General features: G+C 48.3%; 1 protein-coding gene across 1 annotated transcript in view; it reads left to right on the top strand.

The window, feature by feature from the left end:
- Nucleotides 1-2789: 2789 nt before the first annotated feature.
- The window catches only part of LOC144817776 (disintegrin and metalloproteinase domain-containing protein 33-like), a 565915-nt gene continuing 542964 nt past the window's right edge, over nt 2790-25740 (top strand). Inside the window, exons 1-2 of the mRNA XM_078674583.1 lie at nt 2790-3408; nt 3511-3667. Coding sequence (XP_078530709.1) covers nt 3556-3667 — 112 coding nt within the window. The 5' untranslated portion in view covers nt 2790-3408; nt 3511-3555. The remainder of the gene's footprint in view (nt 3409-3510; nt 3668-25740) is intronic.

Below are 25740 nucleotides of genomic sequence, written 5' to 3'. Positions count from 1 at the left end.
TAACACTGTACCAGTTTTTATGTACTCGTGCCCTAACACTGTACCAGTTTTATGTACTCGTGCCCTAACACTGTACCAGTTTTATGTACTCGTACCCTACCACTGTACCAGTTTTATGTACTCGTGCCCTAACACTGTACCAGTTTTATGTACTCGTGCCCTAACACTGTACCAGTTTTTTGTACTTGTGCCCTAACACTGTACCAGTTTCATGTACTCGTGCCCTAACAGTGTACCAGTTTTATGTACTCGTGCCCTAGCACTGTACCAGTTTTTATGTACTCGTGCCCTAACACTGTACCAGTTTTATGTACTCGTGCCCTAACACTGTACCAGTTTTATGTACTAGTACCCTAACACTGTACCAGTTTTATGTACTCGTGCCCTAACACTGTACCAGTTTTATGTACTCGTGCCCTAACACTGTACCAGTTTTTTGTACTTGTGCCCTAACACTGTACCAGTTTCATGTACTCGTGCCCTAACACTGTACCAGTTTTATGTACTCGTGCCCTAACACTGTACCAGTTTTTTGTACTCGTGCCCTAACACTGTACCAGTTTTATGTACTCGTGCCCTAACACTGTACCAGTTTTATGTACTCGTACTCTACCACTGTACCAGTTTTATGTACTCGTGCCCTAACACTGTACCAGTTTTTATGTTCTCGTGCCCTAACACTGTACCAGTTTTATGTACTTGTACCCTAACACTGTACCAGTTTTATGTACTCGTGCCCTACCACTGTACCAGTTTTATGTACTCGTGCCCTAACACTGTACCAGTTTTATGTACTCGTACTCTACCACTGTACCAGTTTTATGTACTCGTGCCCTAACACTGTACCAGTTTTTATGTTCTCGTGCCCTAACACTGTACCAGTTTTATGTACTTGTACCCTAACACTGTACCAGTTTTATGTACTTGTACCCTAACACTGTACCAGTTTTATGTACTCGTGCCCTAACACTGTACCAGTTTTTATGTTCTCGTGCCCTAACACTGTACCAGTTTTATGTACTTGTGCCCTAACACTGTACCAGTTTTTATGTTCTCGTGCCCTAACACTGTACCAGTTTTATGTACTTGTACCCTAACACTGTACCAGTTTTATGTACTCGTGCCAGAACACTGTACCATGTTGGTCCACTTATCCCCACCATGTGTGTGTACTTGTGACCTTTGGGCTCGACGTACATGGATGAAGAAAGCAACCAATGAATGAATGAAGAGGTTTGCACAGTATTCTCGACCGAAGATGGAGGCACCGATCTCTCAAAGACCAGGGAGGGTTTTACTTCGTACCTCTGTGTTTTTAGATTCTCCTTTTGACTTTTTGCTGTTTCTTTCCCAAATATGGACTCTTTCCATGTTTGGCTTTCCCTCGCCGTTGCTTTCGGAGATTTTCTTTTAACTGTTCATAAACCCGCGGCTGGGCGGGCGGGGGCAAGGATTGGATTTGTAAATGTTTGTTTTTATTTTAATCCGGTCTCTGTGCAGATGTTCGGCCTCTGGCCTTTAACGTGCCATCTTTCTTCTCTTTTTCTGGCAGTGTGGCAGAAGGGCTGTGGTGGCCCTTCCTCGCCCTGCCCAAAGCACGCGCCTTCGTTGTGAGGATAGGCGTGCTGCTCTGACTACAACATCCAGAATGCATCATGGGTACTAATCAAGACAGACAGCTGTGAAAGTGGGTGAAAATAATAGGTTCAGAGATAGGAAGTAGTCTAAAGTGGAAGATGCTGGGGCGGCTAAGCACGGGGGTGTGGGGAGAGAGAGGGGGAGGTGTGGGGTTGAGAGAGGCGGAGTAGTGGGGTACAGGAAGGAGAAAGAAGGAGAGAGGGGATGGTGGAGGGGGGTAGGGGAGGGATGGAGATGGGGGAGAAAAGAAAAGGAAAAGGCAAAGAGAAAGAAAGAAAAAGAGGAAGAGAAATAGGGGCGGAGAGAAAGCAAGAGAAAGAAAAAAACAAAGAGACAGAAAGAAAAGGAGGAAGAGAAAGAGGGGAGGAGAGAAAGCAAGAGAAAGAAAAAGAAAAAGGTAAAGAGAAAGAATGAGAGAGGAGACGGTGGAGGGTGGAGGGGAGGGATGGAAATGGGGAGAAAAGACAAGAGAAAGATAAAGAAAAAGGCAAAGAGAAAGAAAGAAAAAGAGAAAGAGGGGATGGGAGGAGAGGGGAGAAGTGGAGTGGGAGAAGAGAAGAGAAGAGAAGAGAAAAGAGAAAAGAGAAAAGAGAAGAGAGGAGAGGAGAGGAGAGGAGAGGAGAGAAGAGGAGAGAAGAGAAGAGAAGAGAAAAGAGAAAAGAGAAGAGGAGAGGAGAGGAGAGGAGAGAAGAGGAGAGAAGAGAAGTGGAGTGGGAGAAGAGAAGAGAAGAGAAGAGAAGAGAAGAGAAGAGAAGAGAAGAGAAGAGAAGAGAAGAGAAGAGAAGAGAAGAGAAGAGAAGAGAAGAGAAGAGAAGAGAAGAGAAGAGAAGAGAAGAGAAGAGAATGAAATTGGGGGTGTTAGGGCAGGGAGAGTTGTCAAAAAGGAGTAGGGCAGAAAATAAAATGGGTGTCGCAGAGTGAGTGGGCAGGGGGGCAGGGGTGTGAGGCAGAGGCAAGAGGTGAGAGGGCAGTCGAAGGCGGGAGGGGAAGAGGGGAGTCACTCTGGAGGGAGGGGGCCCGAGTAACACGAGAAGGGGGAAGAGCCGCCGGCTGGGGGGGAGGGGGGGTGAAGGGGCCGTCTGAGGGCAGAGCTGGGGGGGGAGAGCAGCTGCTCCGGAACGAGTGGAGGGGGGACCCCGGGGCAGAGGAGCAGAAAGAGTCTGAACGGGGCAGAGAGACGGGGCTGAGCGGGAGGGAGGGGGTGTCTGAGGGCAGGACTGAAGGAGGGAGGAGCCGCCCGGGACAGACGGAAGGGGCCCGGGGCAAGAAGGAGGGGGCACTGACCAGGGCAGGGAGACGGGCCAGAGAAGGAGAGAGAGAGGGCAGAGCTGGAGGGAGGAGCTGCTGCCTGAGCAGAGTGAAGGAGCCCCGGACAGAGCGGCAGGTCTGGGGTCGAAAGACCTACTGCCCGGGACTGAGTCAAGGGACTCCGGGAGAGCGAGAGCTGCAGCCGGGCAGGAGCTGCAGCCCTGGACAGAGTGAAGGAGCCCCGGACAGAGCTGAAGGAACTACTGCCCGGGACTAAGTCAGGGGACTCCAGGAGAGCGGGGCAGAAACAGGGCAGGAGCGCAGGGCAGAGCTGCAGCCCTGGGCAGAGATACAAAGCATCCGGGCAGGACTGTAGGACACAGAGGTGACACCCGCACCGGGATGCCTCCGAGGGCAGGACTGTGAACGAAGAAACTTCTGGCCGGGACAGGGTGAAGGGGCAAAGGGGAGCAAGGGCAGTGCTCCCGGGCAGGACTGCAGGGCTGAGGCTGCTGCCCCCGGGCAGAGAGAGCAGTGCCCCTGGACTGAGGCTGCTGCCCCAGATAGCCGGGCAGGGAGGGCAGTCCTCCCGGGCAGGAGTGCAGGGCTGAGGCTGCTGCCCAGGCGGCCGGGCAGTGAGTCCGGGCAGTGGCTCCCACGGAGGCAGAGATGGGCCGGGTGGCTCCCGGCGCCCCCGCTCGCTCCTGCGCATGGTTCTCGCTGCTGCTGCTGCTCCTCGTACCCCCCGGGCACCCCGGGACCGTGACACCCACGGGACGAGGTAAGAACCATCTCTATCCGGGGCCGGGGGCTCTGCTGGGCCGGGGGCGGGGGCCGTCTCCTTTAGGGCCACACGCCCCTGAATATGAGGGATTCATTTCAGATGTCAAGTGGATGCATTATTGTATAGCGCTGCTTAGCGCACACCCCAAACTGAACCAGGCGCTGCCGGTGTGTGGGAGCGAAGGAAAGTGGGATTCGGGGCGGTATCGTGATATTTGCAAGGTCACACGGTCATAGCACGCAGAGAAGCCAGGAATACACTGCCATGTTTGCGGTTTTCGAACCCTGGTTTAGCTGTTAACCAACAAGCGCTGCGATACCGCTCCTGCGCTAGATGTGTGCTATACACATGCCGTGATTGCCGTCTCATACATGAGTCACTAGCTGCTGCTCCACGCGTGACCTCCGCGCACTGAAGGGGACAGTTTCCTGGGACAGTAGGAAACTACCCGGGTATTGACTAAAGAAGTAACCGGGCAGGACCCTGGACAGAGCAGAGCTGCTGAAACTCTCGGGGTGTCAGGAGGGGCAGGTGAGAGTCACCCCCTTCTGCCGCCCCCTGGTAGACGCACCTCATTCCAATGTGAAGGTTTTCAATTAATGTAGCGCTCTGGGTTGACTTTTCGTCTAGCCTGTCCTCTAAGCGCTACTGGTTGGCAGAGATGAAACTTCGGCCTAGAAAAACGAAGCAGTTTGACAAATTGTATAGCACTAAAATACAACAAATGGCAACAACCCACGGAAGTGCACGTGGTCACCGAGTTCAGATCAAGGAACAAAAGAAAACACATTTGCAAGGGCCTGGCGCAGCCCGCTCTCCAAATCTTATTTACCAGTGACATTTAAACCCACTGACTGATGCAAACATGCATTTGCCCCGGTCCCTCATATACGGGATATTGGCGTAGGGCAGCGAAGCACCGTGTGCGCTGCCCAATGCCAAAGTGAAAGGGCAGGAATGCACTGTGGGCCTCATTTATGAAAAGTGACGCATCGCTCCTTGCAACACCAATGATGCATCATATTTACAGTGTAAGGCATCATGGTGCAAGGAGTTACAGATACGTCAGTATTTCTGACGTATCTGTATGGCGCAAAAGTGGCGGCATTGCTGGAGTGTGTCACAAAAGTGACGCACCAGCGGCGTAAAAGAGACGCATATCCTCATAAATGAGGCCCTGTATTTTTGCAACGCCATGTATTCCTGTCCTTTCTGCCTGCGCTGCAGCGGTTTTGTCAGCCTAGCGCCAACGTAGGCACCGTTGAACCATGGCGCAAGGTGCCTCCGTTGCAGGCAGGATTGTTCTTGTGCAAAAAGGGGCTCCTTCCTGCACAGAAACAAATCTAAGAGGTGCTTCCCTCTTCCTGTGTGTGCTAAAGAATGCAGCACACACAGAGAGGAAAAAATGAGGAGAAATAAACATATTGCTCCTCCTTACGCCTCCCATCGGGAGGTGAAAGGATTTGCTGCTTCCCCAGGGTTACATGATTAGGCAATTCAGGGACAGCGTCAAAATCCATGGGTGCTGCGTGGAAACACCCAACGCAACGCCCACGGGTCGCCTCTCGAGGGCAGAGGAAGGCGACGCAGTGCTTTGGCCTGCGTTGCCTCACTCCATATCTGACAGCCACGCAGGGTGGCTTTGCGCGGCTTTATACATCAGAATGAGAGCCCTGCGTCATGCATGTACCGCTTAACGTGGTGCAAAAGACCACGAAGCTCTGATATAAAAAAATAATAATAACTAGTGCAAAATCCAATTATTGCAACAGCTATAGGTCACTGCACACCATTTTTGCACTGGCCGATAAGTGCAAAATCAGTGCAAAATTGGAATGCATCAGTTTTGCACTAGGCAATCTGTCTCAATACCGTGGAAGCCTCAACTTGCCTGATGACGTAAAATGTGAAAGACTGCACAGGAGAGGGTTGTGTGTGTCTGGCCGACACTGGTGCAATCCTGTGACGTCAGAGGGATGCTTCGAAAAAGATTATTTGCCTTTTTAATGGTTTTGAAGTGTTTGAGATTCATATTAAATCCTGGCGGGGCTTCCCCTGCACCTTAGAACCACCCCATCCCTCTGGAACACAGATCTCAATATAGATCTAATGACCTGTGTCTTGGGTTTTGTCTCCTAAATGCCTCTGTTGCAATTTGAAGGATCCGGAAACAGAATCATTGACGAGGAATCCTTGTGTCAGTTATGCATTTCTTACCAGGAAACTATTGAACTCATATTACGCATTTACCGCATAATACTATATGCCCGCAAGAAATATTGGAAACTTACTTTCAATGCTAGCAGATTTAGGTCAATTCTTGAGGCCTCTGATGTGTGCATTTAAGGCCAGATAGGAAATTCATCGGTTGTCCTATGAAACTAATATCCGTTACAGAGAAGTTATTAAAGTCCCCACAACGAGCACTTTAAATATTACTGAGTATATATTATAGTAATCTACATTAAGGTTGAGATATAGAACATAATAAAGTACTGTGACAATTGTCTTGCTTTAATTTGGTTTTATATTTTTAAAATAAAAATACTAAGTGAAACCAGTTTTATAGGGGGTAAACACGAGTGTCAAATTTTAGGGCTATTTTTCATTTTTACATAATGTTCTTTGTTTTGTGAAAAGTTTATAAAAACGAATACAATAAGGGTTACTTCATTCATAAACCTCTCTATACGAAGTGTTACAAACATTGAAATGCCACAAGCCCCGCCTTGTTTTCAGGTGGCCATGAGCATGTGTTCGGCCTTGCCTTGCAGTCTGCTGCCACGGCGCTCCTGATTGGATGAACAGAGATCAGGCTAGAGCTCAGGAGTTGCACACAGTTCTGATTATTAGGTCTGGATTGCCTGCGATGCTGGGGACCTATTGTTACCGTTTTTATGAACTATGCATGGAGAGAGATGTGGCCCCTCCCAGAGAAAGTAAGGCTCTCTCACCACATGCTATTGGCTGTTTGTTTTCTCCTTCCACCTCCGACAAGCGCCTGAAATGCATCTCTGTGACTCCTGCCACTTTTATCTGTTTAAATTGCTAGTTTTTCTTTAATATATATGCTCTGTTTATGTACTTTTGTGTGTGGTGGAGATGGCATATTTGCTGTTATTTGGATCATTCTTGAATGTTTTTGTTTGTTACTTTTACTGAATGTGTACATCGCCTGGCCCCCATGTTATGTCTAATATGAATAAACACATACATTTGGTGAATTATATCCCACTCTTCATGAGTGGCCAATTCTGCGCAACCCCCCCCCCTCCCCCTCTGCTCTCTCCATTTATCTAATCAAGTGATCAAAACGCACGCGGACTTCCCCTGCCAGGAGGCGCTCAGATTACCAGAGTGCACCCTCTCTGCCCCAGCCACTCGCAAAAAGATGTCAGATGTTGCCATGTGTGCAGCCTGTGTTTTTAGCTCGGAATAGTAACAATAATAATGTGTTTTAATAGGCCTGCGTCAGTCTTACGCCTGCTGTGGGGCAGGCGTAAGATATTTGCATCCTTGAAGTGACGCCGTGAAATCTCATAGATTTTAATGCGTCACTTCTATGACCCTTTCTTGCGTTGGAACTCCCCCCTGCATACATTATACCAGGCGCAGGTATAATGTGACACAGTGGTTTATAAAGTGACGCATCTGCCTAGATGCGTCACTTTGTAAATATGACGCAACGTGGTGTATTTTTACGCTGCTGATGAGTCACAAACAGTGATGCAACACCTGCGCAAAAGTGACGCAAGGGCTCATAAATAAGCCCCAGTGTGTTCCTGTGGTTAAGTGGTGCAGGACACCTTTAATGCTTTTCTTTTACTTCAGCTAATACGTTTGGGCCTGATTACGATCTTAGCAGACAGGGTTACTCCAACGTGACTGATATCCCGTCCGACAAATTACAATCCCATTATATCCTATGGAACTCGTGATTTGCTGGGTGAGATGTCCATCACGTTTGTGACGAACTATGCCATCCGCCAAGATCGTCATCAGGCCCCTAGTGCAGTAGGAAACAAATGCCCGCCCCTTTAATTCACATCTTTGGGAATGTTAGTGCCTCCCTCAAGTGAACAGCAGGCCAGTGCTGCTGCTCACCAGGGGGCCGCATATAGAAGCCAGGAGGGCCGCATGCGACCCCCGGGCCTTATTTGAGTCTCACTGGACTGGGGCAACAGCCCGTTTTGAATTTACTTGAAATGCCGGAGCGCCTCTCCATGCCCAGAGGGGCATTCTCTTGCAAGTCCAGAATTCATTTTATGGACTAATGACGCAACTGAAGGTTACTAATGGATCCTAGTACTCAAGCAACCGAAGGATTGGACATTTTTCATCAAACTTATGTACTCTAAATTTAAACAAGGCTTGGCAAATCCAATAAGTCTGGGCTTGATGAGCTGCTGCAGTACTTTTTTTTAATCAATTGCAAGCATATGATTCAAAAACTTAAAAAAGGAAAAAATAGTGACTTGCCTCCTCTTGGTCGCCATATGGTTACAACATAAATCTGAAATAATAAAATAATTATTGCATATGAATGTATTAGAACTTTATTATATGTCCTAGCAGGCAGGTGTACTTGAAGGAGGCAGAGAAAATATGTTTTACTCTTAATGCACATCAGAGGTATATATCGTCTTGTTCACGTGCACATCCACCCAAAAAGAAGTACGTGGTTTTAGTGCTGGGGTTGGTGGGTCAGTCCATTACTTTGCCAATGCTTTTCTCTCTCCATTGTCTATTTTTTAATTTTTGTTGTCATCTTTGTGTGTTTAAAATATGTCTTCAGGCTGCAGTCATTCAAAACCAATAGTGCATTTTCTGTGAGTCTATAATGTTTCATAAACTGCTGCCCTGTTAGTACCCCACAAAGCCGAGCTGACACTTTCCCCGCCAGGTAATGAGGGTACAGCCAGAGGCAGCACTCGCTCAACATGGACGGATCTCAGTTTACACTCACATTAACCATATGAATATTGTTAGAAATGGTTCTGTTTGACACCTGCACTGTCAAACCCAAGACCTAAAACACTTCCAGATGTTTGTGATAGAAAACAGCAGTGCTTAATTTGAGCAGGTGCAGAGGTAAGCGCTGTTGCACGTCATCTGAACTGCTCCCACTGCAGTCAAAGGCCCCTTTCTCAGCTCAGGCCATCTGTGGAACTCTCTGCCCTTGAACCCGAGACTCCAACACGAGCATCTGTGGATCTAGAAGAATCCACAGCTTCAGGGGGGGAGGGGGGGCAGGGGGTCTTGAATAGTGCATTTCATCGTAAAAACTGCCCTCTGGGCGCGTGATGGCTCAGCTGGCAGTAAGCCCCTGTGCACAATAACACAAAACCTCACATTCCAGCAGTCCACAACATAACAGGATAGCACAGCATGACAAAACATGCTACAGTACCATACAACAGACAATAACACAGGATAAAGTGACGCCATAGTGAAGCATAACGAAAAGCATAACATGGCATAGTGTAGCATAACGAAAAGGATAAGATAGAGTAGCATGACATGATATATTGTAGTACATTATTACATAGCACAACATAACAGGTTAGCATAAATAGCATAACAAATCATGGCACAAGTTAACATACTCGCATAGCATACCAGCATAGCATAACATAGTGTTGCACAGCATAACAGCATAGCATAACACTATAAAACACAGCATAACATGCATGAATATACCATACCATGGCCCAGCAGGACAGCACAGAATAGTAAAGCCTGGCAAAGCCATTCATAACATCAGGAAGCATCTCTTTACTGGAGGTGTTCGAGGAGCACATGCCCTTTGACCTTTTCGTTGAAGTGCTTGGCATGCAGCCCCCATGCGCTACCCTAGGAGAGCTGTGCGCCCAGGCGGGGGTGGGCGCGGTGGGTAGGGTAGGGGGGCACTTGTGGGAGAGGGGATTAGCCCCGTGGGGCGGTGATTACCGCAGGGGAGAGCAATTACCGCCCAGCTTGCTAGCGCCAAGGCTTTATTTTCAGACCTCCTAATTGCACCATAAACAAGCTGCGGAGTGGACGGATTGGGCGCCCCCCCCCCCCCGCCCCCCCGTTTCCTCAGACCATGGGCCGGCCGCCCCTCCGTGTACGTGGCTGGGGGGCCGGGCCCCCCTCAACTTTCGTTACGCCACTGGGCTTGCTGAGGTTCAGTGAAGGAGCCGGCACGCCTCTTATCATGTTTCTCATGTGAAGGAGCCCTGCCTGTAGAGCGCTGTGAGAGAGCGCAAACTGACCTAAATGTATGAGTGCATCACACTTACCTGTAGTAAGCACAAATCATGAGGAGAAATGCCATGAGTGCTAGTAGTATCTGCAATTATATTCTGAATGTATAGCTAATGTAGAGAGTTAAGTGGAAGTGGAACTAATACAGAAATGTGTGACACTATATGATTTTATTAGATGTGATTATTCCTGAATCCATGTCGTGTAGCTGCTAAAATGTAAGATGGCATGTGGTTAAACGCAGAATGTGGTAGGCCTCAGGGCCAGAGCTAGAAGGTGTTTCTTTTCACGACATAGATTGAACTAATGTTTTGGTCATTGCATTAATGGGCCATGATTTATAGATGTGTTTACTGAATAATAGAATAAGAGTATTAACATGCTTAATTAATGAAGAAGTTGAATGCTATAATCATTATGAGAAATGCTGTAGGCCTGAAATGTTTTAACATTGATTTACACGTACATGGCTGGGCCGAGAAATGTTGCAAACCTTTTTGGAAGTCTATGAGAGTTGGGTTCTTGGCTGCAGATGTCTGTCTGCAAGAGAAAGGGAGGATCCGATTATAAATAATATGAATAGAGGTCTGTTCAGTAGACGGCCCAGACATGGAGGAGGGTTCTGGAATGTTTAAGGGGTATCAGCGGGCCGGAGAAGAGTCTGAGAAGCAAGGTCAACTCCAACGTATGAGGCCCAATACAAAGCAGCATGGAAAAAACCAGAAGCTACACCACGTGAGGGGCGTCTCATGAGGGGCGTCTCAAATGTTGTTGACTGTTTTGTATTAGGGACAGCACCCCTGGGTGGAGTTAGAGCAGATACCTGAGGACCCTTTAGAGAGCGGATGGGTAGGCAGAGAGGGGTCATGACTGGAGAACTATAGGTTTTCACCAAGAGACTAAGAGTGAGTGACTTCCCTTGGGGGTCATTCACTGCTGACACCTTTTGTTAGGTTGAGACTTGGTTAAGTAGGGATACCATCTAGAGCAGGGTAGGGACAGCCTAACCTGTGTGTTTTCCTCCAACTTAAATGAAGGAGAGATATGCGTCAATGCTGATAGCTTTATTATTCTTAGAACTTGTGTTAGTAATTTCCGTTGCTCGTCTGAGGGCTTTCAGAGAGCACATGTATGTAGTTGGACCGGTGTATCTCGTGAATCTCATTCTGAGATGTCTGTATTTGCAGCTTATCATATCTTTACAATAAACTTTTGAAAGCTAGAAGTTGTTTGTGATCTTTTGGAGCGGGGTCCTTTATTGGGTGAACTAACTTGATAGGAGAGGCACTTTCTTCCTTCAATGACAGGCAACAAAGGTTCAGTCGACCAGATCGGGGTTTAGATCAATAGTGATAAGGTATCGATCAAAATCTCGCCCTTCCAGTTGGTAGCTATAGAGGATGGTTGCCTTCTTGAGGACGGTGACCTAGGCCAGGTTAGCTTACCCCAAGGCCCCTAGAAATCGATGATCGGAAGAACCGCCCGCTGAAGAAGATCCGGATGACGTGAGACAGAAAAAGCAGCAGTATCGGTCGAGAGTGAGTATAAAGGGTCATGCGTGTTAGATTGCGGTGTTTTTGTATTGTATCTATGTTGTAATGTCTGGCGGAGTTGAATGTCTGTAGAGTGACTGTGGAACAGGTTGTGAGCGCGCGCAACCGGTGGAAATCTTAAGTTCAAGGAGAGCTTAAGTGGTTCGGGTGTATCGGACACCCAGAGTAATTGTCAAATAGTGTGAAGGGGGTCATGAGGTACCATTGATCACCCGAAAGACCGAGATAGGGGGAACGTAAGAGTGAGTGCGTGAGTAACGGACGCTGGTCGGAGGTTACTGTGTGTGTAAGCAACCTATCAGAGAGACGATAGACATTTCGTCAGTTGTGTTGACAATTACATATAGACTGTGGACGTACAGTCGAGGGAAGTGACCGCTTGGTCGGAAGTAGTCATTTTTCGGTGTATGAATGGGACGCATGCATGACCGGGAGACGAGTTGAGAAAGGAGGGGTGCTGCTGCGAAGCGGAGAAAAGTGACGTCAGGAAGTGTCGCGACGTGATTGGCCGACAGGAGAAAGACCGCGCTGTGATAGGCCAGCTAGCAAAGACGTCAGAAAGTGTCGCGACGTGATTGGCCGACCGAAGAAAGACCGCGCTGCGATAGGCCAAGTTAGCAAAGCCGCGACAGGAGTGGTGGATTGTCATCAGGAAGTAAACAGAGTAGCGAGGCTGGATATTGTGCGCATAATTATGAAGTGTTTTAAATGGCTGAGAGCGGTGTTTAAAAAAGAGAAGCGGGGATCGGAAGAAGGGGAAGAAGCCCCGCCGGAGGGTACGCCAGCTCGTTACATGGCAGTGAATGTTGGGTTACATACGATCCTTTGGATATCAGAGTGGAGTAAGATTACGGAAGGAAATGAGGAACTGACGTTCCCGAAGTACGGGACGTTCAGATTAGAGGTGTTACATCGATTAAAATCAGTCATGACCTCAATGAGACCCTTGCCTAGACCGACCCAGTTTGAAGCTCTTGATGCATGGATTAGGGCAGCGCATGAAAAGAATATGAACAGACGACAAGAAAGGGTGAAACGATCGGTAAGGGCAGTGCAGGATGCCAGGTGGGATGCGGATGCTAAAAGATGGAGAGTGCATAACATGGAAGTAAATAAACTGTACCCAGTGTTAGAGGTGCCCGGAAATAAAAGCCCCCTAGAAGAAGATGATGAGAGCGAAACAGAGGACAGCCTGATAAACAGATTATTGACAGACAGGCCACCCCCGTATAATAGAGCAGGGGGAGAGGTCGAGCATAGTGAAGGAGAAAAGGGGGGCAATGCAGGAGAGCATGGATCGCTTCCCAGTTCAGAGTGGGATCCTGAGGCAAAGAAAGAGCTGTCCCAGCCTAGTCAGGTGCAACAGGTAGTCGGGAGGTTTGTGGTACAAAGAGCGCCGGAAACGGAGTGCGCCACATCCTACGCATTACCAGCTGCACTACAGGTACCTGTTACCATAGGTCCTATAGTATCGATATATGACCCAGAGAGAGCAAGAGGGGAAGAACGGGTACGGAAGGACAGAGAAAGAGCAGGGACGGCAAGGAGGAACGATACGATTAATTCCCCAAGTCAGATGCCGATACCCAGAGAGTGGAGCACCCCGATGCACACAGCAGGGGATCCAGGAGGGGACCCTGGGGGCCCTAGATGGCCAGTGGATCTGAGGGGATCTGGACGAAAATCCTTTCAAGAGCTAAATGAGTACATGAAGAAGTGGGATGAGGCAGTGGAGGCTCACAAGAGCATCATAGCTGCAGAAGCTGAAAGGGAAAGTCAGGACAGCAGAGCTCGGACTCACTGCGGGGCTGGGGAGAGCAACCCGGAGTGGGACGGGAGAGAGAGAGATAGTAGGGGAGTCACCCATTGGGCCCGGAGTGGGAATAGAACAGACCTGGAAAACGGGGGCCCCGGGAGTGAAGGGGTGGCGTGCCCAATACTCAGTGAAGGGGAGAGGAGAGCGCAAGAGTACAGAAACAGCTTTAAGTGTCCACACTGTGTGCCCGGCACCAGAGAACAGAATGGGAGTTGTGAGAGGTCGCACCATAGTCCCTGTGATGACGGAAATGAGCGCAGCCCAGGGAATATGGGGAACCAGGAAGGATCGTATCGGATACTGAGCGATACTAGGCAAAGGGAGAGTAGCGACCAGAGGGAAAATAACAGAGAGGCGTACGGTGAAAGGAGAGAAGAAGAAGAGAGTGGGCAGAGCAAGAGTGGGGGTAACAGGCCCGTGTTCCATCACCTTCCAAGATCGGATGGCCGAGCATGGGACCTGGAGAGATGGGAGCAAGGGAGAGCACTCATTAACTCTCCCGAGCCCAAACGTAGAGCTCGGAGTTGGGATGGTAGGGAGACCAGTGAGCCCCCTTCGAAAGACATATTGCGAGCTGAGATAAAAGCTAAGAGACTCGATGTCGCCAGCTTAAGGTCAGACCTGGATGACATGATAGATGGTACCCTGCCTTTAGAAAGAATGGAAATGTATGAGCAGGATGAAATACTGTATATGGCAAAGGACATCACTCGAAAGGCGAGAGCAATCCATGAGAAGTTAGTCGAACTAGCAGGCAAATATATGGTGGACCTGTCAAGAACCAAAGCATTACAGGGTAACCACAGGCTACATTACACAGATCGAGACCTGGATGAGAGGAGAACGATTGGGCTGAAAACGCACATAAGGGAACTGATCACTGGAATAAGGACATGGAGGGCACTAGATAAGTGGGAAGAGAGGTGGTCCAAGAAAGGGACCGTCAGGAGAAGCACGCTTGGTATGACACCAGGAGGACTGCAGGGAATAGAAGCATACCCTTTGCGTGAAGTCGCAAACGGGAACTATGTGCATGTCCCTTGGAGTAGGGGAGATTTAGCTGCTTTTACCACCTCCTTCCCCAAATTGCGGGAAAACCCAGTGGAGTGGTACAAGCAAGTCGAGAGATTTGTAAAAATCTCAAAGGTCCTATGGATAGATCTGAACACGCTGTTCGACATTGTAGTACCAGGAGATCTGTGGACAGCATGCAAGGTTAGCGCTGAGTGGCCCACAACGGAGCCGGAGAGAGATGCTAAGACTAATGGGCCGTCCGAGATTGTGATGGCAAAATTCGAGAGAGTGATGACTTGGCTGAAAGAGAAAGTGCCAATGCAAGACATAGATTGGGTCAGAATAGACCGAACCAGACAGGAACCCAAAGAGACCGTCCACGAATATTACGAGAGATTGCTGAAGGCGTTTAAACAGTATAGCGGCCTGGATGTAATGGATCCAAAAGACATAGGGCAATTCGTGTCCAAGTTCGTCCTGGGACTGAGACCGGATATTAGTTTAATGATTCAGCAACACTCGATTTGTTGGCAAAGTAAACCCCTAGACGAAATACTGAGGTATGCCAGGTACTGCTGTGATGAGATAGACTCCAAGGCTAAGAAACTAAAAGAAAAGTTGATGGTGGTACAGATGCAGGCAGCAGGGAAGGGGGGACAGCAGCAACAGCAGCAAGGAACAGGTACAGGAGGAAAGAAGCAGTACAGTCAGAACAAGGGCAATGAGGAGAGTTCCACCTTTAGACCCAGATTAGACATAGCTGCCTTGAAGAAAACGACTAGGTGCCACCAGTGTAACGAGGTGGGGCATTGGAAACGCGAGTGTCCCTACAATGTAGAGATAGGAGAGCAAGAGATAGAGGAGGAAGAGGTCCAGAGCGCGCCTACAAGAGGGGTGACGCCATACCAGGGAAAGGTGCTCAAAGGGGGGGGGGCTCCTCCCCGAGCCCAGTTCCCGCAACCTCCTCGAGTAGGGACTATGGGTAAGACCTATAGACAGATGCCCCTGTTTGTAGAAGGAGAAGAGTGCTATTATGTGGACCCATTAACCGGACAGAGAGTGGAAAGAGAAGACTGCACCCTCGGGGCAGCCTTGGAGGTGGACCAGAGGGGACCCTATGTCGAAGCGGAAGTAGCAGGGTGCCCCACGACATTTCTGGTGGACACAGGAGCCACTAGATCCACGATCAGATCAGCTGCAGTTCCAGACCTGCCCATGTCTGGAGAGACCATACAAGTGGTGGGGGTCGCAAACAGGAGAATAACCAGCCAATTGACAGAACCAGTACAGGTGAAAATAGGGAAGTACAGCGATGAGCACCAGTTTGTGGTTTGCGATTCAAGTCCTGTGTGTCTGCTAGGTAGAGACCTGTTGTGTAAATTGAATTGTACAATATACTGTACACCTCAGGGAGTGGAGGTATTGACCAATGATGATGACGCAGACTTCAAAGTTGCAAACTCAAGAATATGCGTGGAGCTGTACCCTACTTTGACAGTAGATGAGCTCCCCTGGGACTTGAGAGAGACAGTGGCACCAGAAGTATGGGACTTCACTGGGGAAGAGATTGGATTGGTCAAAGGGGTGGACCCAGTGAAAATTGTAGTGAAACCGCATGCTGAGTTCCCAAGAACACCCCAATATAAATTGACTCCAGAAACGATTGCAGGCATAAAACCCGTGATCGAGTCCATGATTAAACAGGGAATACTGAAAGAAATCGTGGGTAGTCCATGCAACTCCCCGATTATGGGTCTGCAGAAACCAAATGGGAAATTCCGGATAGTACAGGACCTTCGAAAGATTAATAACATAGTCGTTTCGTGTTGTCCAGTGGTACCGAATCCATCAGTGATACTGTTTCAGATTCCATTCCAAGCTGAGTGGTTCACTGTGATCGATCTTTGTCAGGCTTTCTTTTCGATCCCTCTGGACGAAGAAAGCCATTTTCTTTTCGCATTTAAGCTGGAAGGTCGCGTCCTAACATGGTGTCGCATTCCTCAGGGGTATACAGAGAGCCCATCGATCTTTAACCAGCTTTTGAAGAAAAATCTTGAAAGTCTAGTGCTGCCCCAGAAGTCAGTTCTGGTCCAGTACATAGACGACCTCCTCGTGGCGTCAGAAACAGAAGAAGCTTGCAGGGAGGACTCCATTGCTTTGTTAAATCACCTAGCTGCCAATGGGCACAAGGTGTCCCCGGGAAAGTTGCAGTACTGCCTGACAGAAGTGCAGTACTTGGGACACAGAATAGAGAAGGGCAAACGAAAGGTGTCACCAGACAGGATAGAGGCGATCATGAAAATGAATGCGCCTAAGACACAGAGAGAGGTCAGGATGTTCCTAGGGATGGTGGGTTATTGCCGACAGTGGATCGCGAACTTTTCACTGAAAGCAAAGCCCTTGCAAAAACTGACGCACAAGGAGGTGAGCGACCCGGTACCATGGGACAAAGACTGTTTGATGGCATTCTTACAGCTGCGAGAGGACCTGTGTCGTGCTCCGGCATTGGGAATGCCTGATTACAATAAACCATTTTTGCTTTACTGTTGTGAGAGAGAAGGTTGCGCGTTGTCTGTGTTAGTCCAAATCCATGGGAATGCCCGTAGACCAGTTGCTTATTTCTCGGCTACTTTAGACCCAGTAGCCGCAGCGTTGCCCGGATGTCTCAAATCCGTTGCTGCAACGGGTGTCAGCATTGAGAGATGTGAAAATATCGTCATGGGGCACCCGTTAGAGGTGTGCGTGCCCCATTCCGTTGAACTGTTGATGACCAGGACCAAAACACAGCATCTGACCAACAGCAGGCTCACGCGCTATGAGCAAGTTATTCTTGCTGCAGAGAATGTGACCCTCAGGAGATGCTCTGTTTTGAACCCTGCCACCTTGATGCCACTCCCAAATGATATCGAGGATGATGATGAATGTACAGACCATGACTGCCTCGATGTGACTGAACTATGCACCAAACCCAGACCCGACATCGTAGATGAGCCACTGACCGACCCAGACGAAATTTTCTTTGTCGATGGCTCATGTGTAAGGGACGAAGTTGGGCAGTTGAGAGCAGCTTATGCTGTTTGTACAATTACTGGAGTTGTGGAAGCTGGGTGCCTGGAAGGAGTACACTCCGCTCAGGTAGCCGAGATTATTGCCTTGACACGTGCTTGCTTGGCAAGCAATCAAATTCGAGTCACCATATACACCGACAGCCAATATGGTTATGGGGTGGTTCATGATTACGGGCAGTTATGGTCTCAAAGAGGGTTCATGACCTCTTCAGGCTCTCCCATTCGCAATGGAGAGTTTGTGCGCCTGTTGTTAGAGGCGTTGCAATGCCCAGCAGGTATCGCAGTTGTAAAGTGCACCGCACATACCAGAAATGAGGACTTCGTTTCGAAAGGCAATAGATATGCTGATGAAGTTGCGCGGTATTGCGCGGAGCAAGGGTACTCTTTCACAGAGGTGGAAGTGGGTGGAATAAATGTAAGGACTGAATTAGCCATGATATTGGAAACTGTTGATACTTGGGATGAACTGTCAAACATGCAAGAAAATGCTCCTGATTTTGAAAAAGAAACATGGGAAAAGGCAGGATGTGTAATGGGGGAGTCCCATTTTTGGGTCTCAGCAGATGGCAGAGCAGTGTTGCCCAATGAGATGGTGAGTCCAATGGCCAGACTCATACATGGTCCCGTACACTTAGGGAGAGACGCTATGCTGAGAGTGTTTAGACAGACCTGGTACAATCCTAAGTTTAGAATAGCAGCAGAAGCAGTGTGTCAGCGTTGTGTGACCTGTCAGCAGCTGAACGTAGGGAAAAGAACACCAGTTGCACTGAGTCACATAGGAAGGTCTGGAGGTCCATTCAATCGAATGCAGATAGATTTCATTGAAATGCCGAGATGCAACCGCCTCCGCTATGTCCTGGTGGTTGTTTGTGTGTTCTCCAGATGGGTTGAGGCATACCCTACACGTAGGTGCGACACCCTCACAGTGGCCAAGTTACTGCTTAGGGAACTCATTCCGCGCTTCGGGGTGCCGGCCTCTTTGGAATCAGATAGGGGAACGCATTTCAACAGCGAGCTTGTGAAGATGATTTGTGCAGCTCTGAATATCGATCAGAAGTTGCATTGTAGTTACCGACCAGAAGCCTCAGGAATTGTGGAGCAGATCAATGGCACGATCAAAGCCCGAATTGCGAAAGTGTGCTCCTCAACGACCCTGAGTTGGCCTGACGCCCTGCCATTGGTCCTCATGAGCCTTCGTAGTACCCCAGACAGAAGAACGGGGTTGTCACCACATGAGGTGTTAATGGGGAGAGCAATGAGGCTGCCATCTGTCCCAACTACTGCACTGTTAAATATCACAGATGATATGATCCTGGACTATTGTAAGGGGCTGTCTGACGCCATTCGTTCTGTGTCCCTTCAGGTGCAGGCTGCCGAGGTTCCATCGTGCCAGGGCCCGTGCCATGACCTGTACCCTGGGGACTGGGTCCTGGTGAAAAAACATGTGAGAAGAAGCTGCTTGGATGTCCGTTGGCGTGGGCCCTTCCAGATCATCTTGATTGCGAATACGGCTGTGAAGGTGGGAGGCCTGCCCAATTGGATCCACGCGTCACATACGCGAAGGGTTCCAGCACCTCGGGAAGAAACAGCTCCTCTCTCGGATAGACGTCCAGCAGAGGACCGAGAAGCCATAGAGGGGGCTAGCCAAGCTGAAGAGGTGCCAGCGGAAGCAGGGAACGAGTCTGACCAAGCTGAGGACGGTCAGTACAACAGCGAAACAGACGACGCTACAGAAGGAGAAAGTAGCTGGGAGTACGAGTCAGACACTGACAGGTCTGACAGAGAGCGAGAACAGACAAGAAGGAGAAGGAGTAAAAGGGCACGTGGAGAAGCTAATTGGCCGCAAAGAAGGAGCTCTAGCCTGAGGTCAACTCCAGAGGTAACCCTTCCTCCGATATCAGAAGACTCAGACCCGGAAGAAGGTGCTCAGGGCGCTGAAGCACCGGACCGAAGAAGGTCAAGAAGAGTGCGTGTGCCTAACAGAAGATACTCCACACCTGAGTGGACATATCTGGCGACAAATGTCTTTGAAGCAGGAGACAGGGAGGATTCGAGCGGTGGTGGTGTCCAGTTCTGAGCCCATCGTCACCGTGGAAATACGACTGTTGGTACCCGGAGTCGAACAAGAAGGGTCACTAACATTCATGCTCCCCAGACCTCCCCGCCTCAGCAAGTTAAAACATATGTTTCTTTCAGAATTGCAATTCCCCGACTTTGGTACAACGATAACAGCCCATGAAGAGCACAATCTTCGTTTGGAAATACTGAACTTTGCTATCGAAGCTGCAGGTACAAACTTGATAGTAGATGCTTAAGGGACTTTGTAAATAAAGCGAGCAGAAAAAAGAAGATTACCTAGCGCCCAGGAAGCAGAGAATATTAGGGAACTTCCCTTGAGTTGATGGAGAAGGGCTAGGGTTGTCTTTATTGAACTGTTAAAGGACTTTTGCGAAGAAGGTTGTCAGCTTCCAGTTGTGTGGATTCTAAAGACAAAAGGATTAAAAAGAGACTGTAAAGGAACGAGAAGAAAAGAACTTTTTGCTAAGATAAGAGAGAGCCATATTGTCTGACGAAATGGAAGCCGGCACCCAGAACCGCAGAGCTAAATGTATAATAGGTACACTAATAGTAGGAGTGATAATATTGATAGCTTTAGTGGTAACAATTTCTTATGTAAAGGGACATGAGGAAGAGGCGAAGGTAACTGATGTGAAATCTGTAGAAACGCTTACACCCACTGTTGCTGGTGAGAAAAGGGAAAACACTCAAGAGAAAGCGTTATTAGCTGCAGAAGCCCACAGGTTACACGTAGATGAGTCCCAAGGAGACTTTAGGTCAAATGCTTATGCAAAACTCTTATATGAATACGTGGATGCCATGGAGGTTAAGGACTGTTACGTCTGCATGCAGTTGCCGGCGTCTGTAGATGAAGGCATTAGATATCATCACCTCCCGCTGACATATGGCATTACATGTAGCTTATTGCTTAGTATATTTTATGAGAGAGATAGTTTTGAATACTATTTCTCCAACTATGATTCAGTGTTGCCAGAAGTCCCAAATTATAAGCAGATGAACAAATGGGACTACTGGAAGAGTGAAGACAGATTGGCCAAGTTCTTCATTCCTTGGATTACCTTAGATACTTCACATGCCCGTAGAAATAACCTGACATGCAAGGTGTCAGAAGTCGAGAAGAAGTTCATAGGGCAGGTGGATGATCGTTACAGGAGACAAAAGATTTTGAAAAAATCAGGACAATGGAAAACAGATTGGACCGAGGAAGAGAAGGCACACAAGAGAAAGGGTAGTAGTGGTCCAATAGCTTTAGATAAGACGCAGAGAGGAAAGCTATGTCTTCACCGAGCCAAAACGTATTATGAAAATGTATACGTGGGAGAAGTCAGTTGTGAACATGCTTTCAATATAGAGTACTATACTAAAGATTTCCTAAAGGGAATGCAAGTGATTCCAAATGTGTATTTTGTATGTGGAAGAAATGCCTACGTGAGACTACCTGACAACTGGTATGGATCATGTTACCTAGCAATTGTCTTCCCCAAAATATATCATGCACAAGACTTAGTGATCATCGAGGGCAAGACATCATCGAGGGGAAGGAGAGATGTAGGAGATGCAGAAATGGTTGGAGATGTCTTTGGAGCTATGTTCCCTCTTTTGGGACTAATCCTTAATGATGTTAAAATTAGACGACTGGCAACAGTCGTCGACAGGTTGTCTGCCAGCACTGCTCAGTCCTTAATGCTGGTAGAAGGAGAGATGCAATCGATAAGGGCTATGGTTCTTCAGAACCGTCTTGCGTTAGATGTCCTACTAGCAAAAGAGGGCGGAGTCTGTAAGGCTTTGAAGGTCCAGGAATGTTGTACTTACATTCCAGACAATTCGAAGCCCCTTGAGAAAGTTATTAGAAACATAACTGATATTCACAAGGAGATCGAAGACTTGAGTAGAGAAAATGTCTGGGAAAAGGTGGGCCACGGAATGAGTGAAGTTGGAGGGTGGATCTCCACCTTAGGCAAAAGCTTTGTGTGGTATATACTAAAACCTATCATCATAATATTGATCTGTGGGATCATATTGTGGGGATTGGTGAGGGTATTCAAATGGTACAGAGCAAGAAGGTCAGAAAGGGCCCAAAGAGAGCAGCTGCAGAGATTGGCTGCCATACAAGATAATCAGTACAGGAGTCTGAGGGCTCTGGAAGCGCAGAGACAAGTTATGCTAGCAATAACTGCAGTTTAAATGTTAGTGATGACCCCGAGAGGTCATCAAAGGGGGGAACTGAGAGAGCGCAAACTGACCTAAATGTATGAGTGCATCACACTTACCTGTAGTAAGCACAAATCATGAGGAGAAATGCCATGAGTGCTAGTAGTATCTGCAATTATATTCTGAATGTATAGCTAATGTAGAGAGTTAAGTGGAAGTGGAACTAATACAGAAATGTGTGACACTATATGATTTTATTAGATGTGATTATTCCTGAATCCATGTCGTGTAGCTGCTAAAATGTAAGATGGCATGTGGTTAAACGCAGAATGTGGTAGGCCTCAGGGCCAGAGCTAGAAGGTGTTTCTTTTCACGACATAGATTGAACTAATGTTTTGGTCATTGCATTAATGGGCCATGATTTATAGATGTGTTTACTGAATAATAGAATAAGAGTATTAACATGCTTAATTAATGAAGAAGTTGAATGCTATAATCATTATGAGAAATGCTGTAGGCCTGAAATGTTTTAACATTGATTTACACGTACATGGCTGGGCCGAGAAATGTTGCAAACCTTTTTGGAAGTCTATGAGAGTTGGGTTCTTGGCTGCAGATGTCTGTCTGCAAGAGAAAGGGAGGATCCGATTATAAATAATATGAATAGAGGTCTGTTCAGTAGACGGCCCAGACATGGAGGAGGGTTCTGGAATGTTTAAGGGGTATCAGCGGGCCGGAGAAGAGTCTGAGAAGCAAGGTCAACTCCAACGTATGAGGCCCAATACAAAGCAGCATGGAAAAAACCAGAAGCTACACCACGTGAGGGGCGTCTCATGAGGGGCGTCTCAAATGTTGTTGACTGTTTTGTATTAGGGACAGCACCCCTGGGTGGAGTTAGAGCAGATACCTGAGGACCCTTTAGAGAGCGGATGGGTAGGCAGAGAGGGGTCATGACTGGAGAACTATAGGTTTTCACCAAGAGACTAAGAGTGAGTGACTTCCCTTGGGGGTCATTCACTGCTGACACCTTTTGTTAGGTTGAGACTTGGTTAAGTAGGGATACCATCTAGAGCAGGGTAGGGACAGCCTAACCTGTGTGTTTTCCTCCAACTTAAATGAAGGAGAGATATGCGTCAATGCTGATAGCTTTATTATTCTTAGAACTTGTGTTAGTAATTTCCGTTGCTCGTCTGAGGGCTTTCAGAGAGCACATGTATGTAGTTGGACCGGTGTATCTCGTGAATCTCATTCTGAGATGTCTGTATTTGCAGCTTATCATATCTTTACAATAAACTTTTGAAAGCTAGAAGTTGTTTGTGATCTTTTGGAGCGGGGTCCTTTATTGGGTGAACTAACTTGATAGGAGAGGCACTTTCTTCCTTCAATGACAGGCAACAAAGGTTCAGTCGACCAGATCGGGGTTTAGATCAATAGTGATAAGGTATCGATCAAAATCTCGCCCTTCCAGCTGTATAGTGCAGACCTCTAGGCGCTAATAATAAAGCCTTATAGCCCGCCATAGAGGGCTATACTGGCTATTAAAGGCCCTCGGTAGAGCCCAGCTACGAAGGGCTATAAGGCTATTAGAACATACTGCCACTAGAGGGCAGAAGTTCTAACAAAAAAAAACCCAAAGCCTTATAGGAGCGCGAGGGGATTGCAGTCCCCTCCGGCTCCCTGAAGCCTTTGTTCACAGCCAGAGCTGTGAACGAAGAAACATTGGAATGTTGGAGCTCCAGGCTCATATCAGCCATTAGAAGCCCGGAGCACTCCATTGTTTTCAATGGAGCTCCCAACATTCCAATGTTCTAATATGGTTTATTGAAAATCTGTGCATTGACATCATCAACAGGTAACGCCAACATACTGTGTGCTGGGGGAGGGGGTCGTGAGCTACAACCACGCCGCACACCGCGACCACCGCAGTCTTATTTGCGACTTTTATGTACTGAATGTTTAACAGTAGACAGGGAGGGTCGTGCCAGGGGTGGGCACGAGCGTGCCACACACCACGAGACGGAATACAGGGAACGTCAATAAAGTGGGGTAAGAAGGGGGTACATAATAATCAAGTCAGGACCAGCTTGGGGAAGACGGTACATGTGGGCTGTACGGTGTAGGCACACAGATGTCTCATCTTCCGGCAGTTGTAGGCCAGCAATGTTCACGTCCTCAGGGGCAGATTTACAATAATTTGCGCATCCCTGCATATCAGCAGGGATGCGCCAGTTATTTTCCATGACGTCAGAAACCCCTTGCACCACCATGGATGCCCCGCATTTACAATGCGGCGTACCGTGGCGAAGGAAGACAGATGCGGAATGCATCTGTCAGCGTATAGGTGACGCAGTGCTGGAGTAGTGTCGAAAGCACGACGCAACTCCAGTACTGCTCAGGGCCGGCCTATACTTGCTGTGCTGCGTCACCCCTTACGCCTGCTACAAGCCGGCATAAGGTTTTGACGCAGCGGGGACGTCAACCTTCATAATTTGTGAACAATAAGTACTTTTATAGTGGTTTATACACTTAAACCATCTATCTAGAAACGTGTGCACAGGACTTGGTTCTAATCTTTACAGTGTGGGTCCGACCTACACATTCGCAGAGGTTGTTTTTGTTTGGGTTTGTTTCCCCTGACCTGGCAGCACCGTACTCACTTGTCACATCTATAGACTCCATTGCATACCTGTTGGAGTGCCATTTCTTCCTGTCCTTAACCGAAGCCCTCCACTGAACCAATATACTTTACTGGAGGTGTTCGATGTACAAGCACATCGCTTTGACCTTCTTCTCACTGAAGTGTTTGGCACGCAGCCCCCACGAGCTGCCCTGGATGAGCTGTGCGCCCAGGCGGGAAGGAGGCATTAGTGGGAGAGGGGATTAGCCCCCTGGGGGTGGTGATTCTTCAGCCCGGCTTGCTTGAATCCAGTGGCAAAGTGAGCAAGGGACTCATGTCTGAGCATACCCTGCCACACTTATGGCGGCCAAAAGCGGTACAAAAGGGGGTGGCAATGGACGGAGCATCTGAACCAATCAAACACTCACACCCAGTCAAAAGATCTGGGTTTAATCCATCACCGTTCTTTAGCCCACTCTGCCACCCCAGTTCAGACATGGCCATATGCAAATCAGTCTGACCCTGTGCCTCATGGGAACAGTCCAGCCCGAACTGCCAAGCCATGTCTTCCCTGGACCGGAAACAAGCTTCCGAGGACCGGTTTGTGGCATTCCATCACCACCCCCTTTTGTACCATCTAGTGCCTCGAGGCACTAATAATATGGTTTATTGAAAACCAGTGCACTGAATAACACCAAGCGCAGTTTATGCGGACATACGTGGGGGGTTCCCACCCAGGGGAGGTAGGACTCCCACCCCACCGTAACCACCACCGTCTTGGAATGCATGTGGCATTAGACCCTATGGGGCATATTTACAATGAATCGGCATAAGGATGTGCCGCAAGCCATTTTGCTGCGCTGCCCTACACAATTAGTAAGGAAAGAAATCCTCGTATTTACAAGGTAAGGTGTCTATTTGTCCTTTCATTCAGCGCTGGAGCACAAATTGCAGCCGTGCGCCAACGCAGGTACCCTTGCACCATGGTGGAAGGGTATCTGTGTTGTTGGCATGATTTTTTTTGCAGGAAGGGGCACCTTCCTTCACAAAAACAGTCACTAGAGGTATTTTCCTTGTTCTATGTGTGCTGCACAATGCAACACATGTAGAAATAGAAAAAACACAAAGTAAACATTTCTCCTTGTTACGCCTGCTCTGGTGAGGCCTGCGTTTTGGCAGGGAGGAGGTGTGGCGCCGCGGCCAGGGCGACTGACGCTGGAATCTGGGGACCACGGTTCGATCCCCGGCTCCGGCGGCAGGTTAGCCCAGCACCATGTGACTCTGGGCAATAGCTCGCTTAATCTTCCCGACGGCCCCCAGCGCCTAGAGACCCTTACGGGTGATTGTGCGCTTTACAAATGTGGACTTTGCTGTCCCAGCTTCAACAAATTAAACAAGCATTGTTACTGCCAATAGGCCTGGCTTGCATTTAAACCTGAATAATATGTGTTAAAAGGCTGCTGTCATGAAAAGCAAATAAATGCACAATTGAGTTTTGTAGACAGTGCATCTATGAGATAACAGAC

Source organism: Lissotriton helveticus, chromosome 2_1, assembly GCF_964261635.1.
Source record: "Lissotriton helveticus chromosome 2_1, aLisHel1.1, whole genome shotgun sequence".
In the NCBI taxonomy this organism is placed as follows: Eukaryota; Metazoa; Chordata; class Amphibia; order Caudata; family Salamandridae; genus Lissotriton; species Lissotriton helveticus.
Note: the sequence above shows the minus strand (reverse complement) of the source record. Positions and strands in the feature narration are given on the sequence as shown.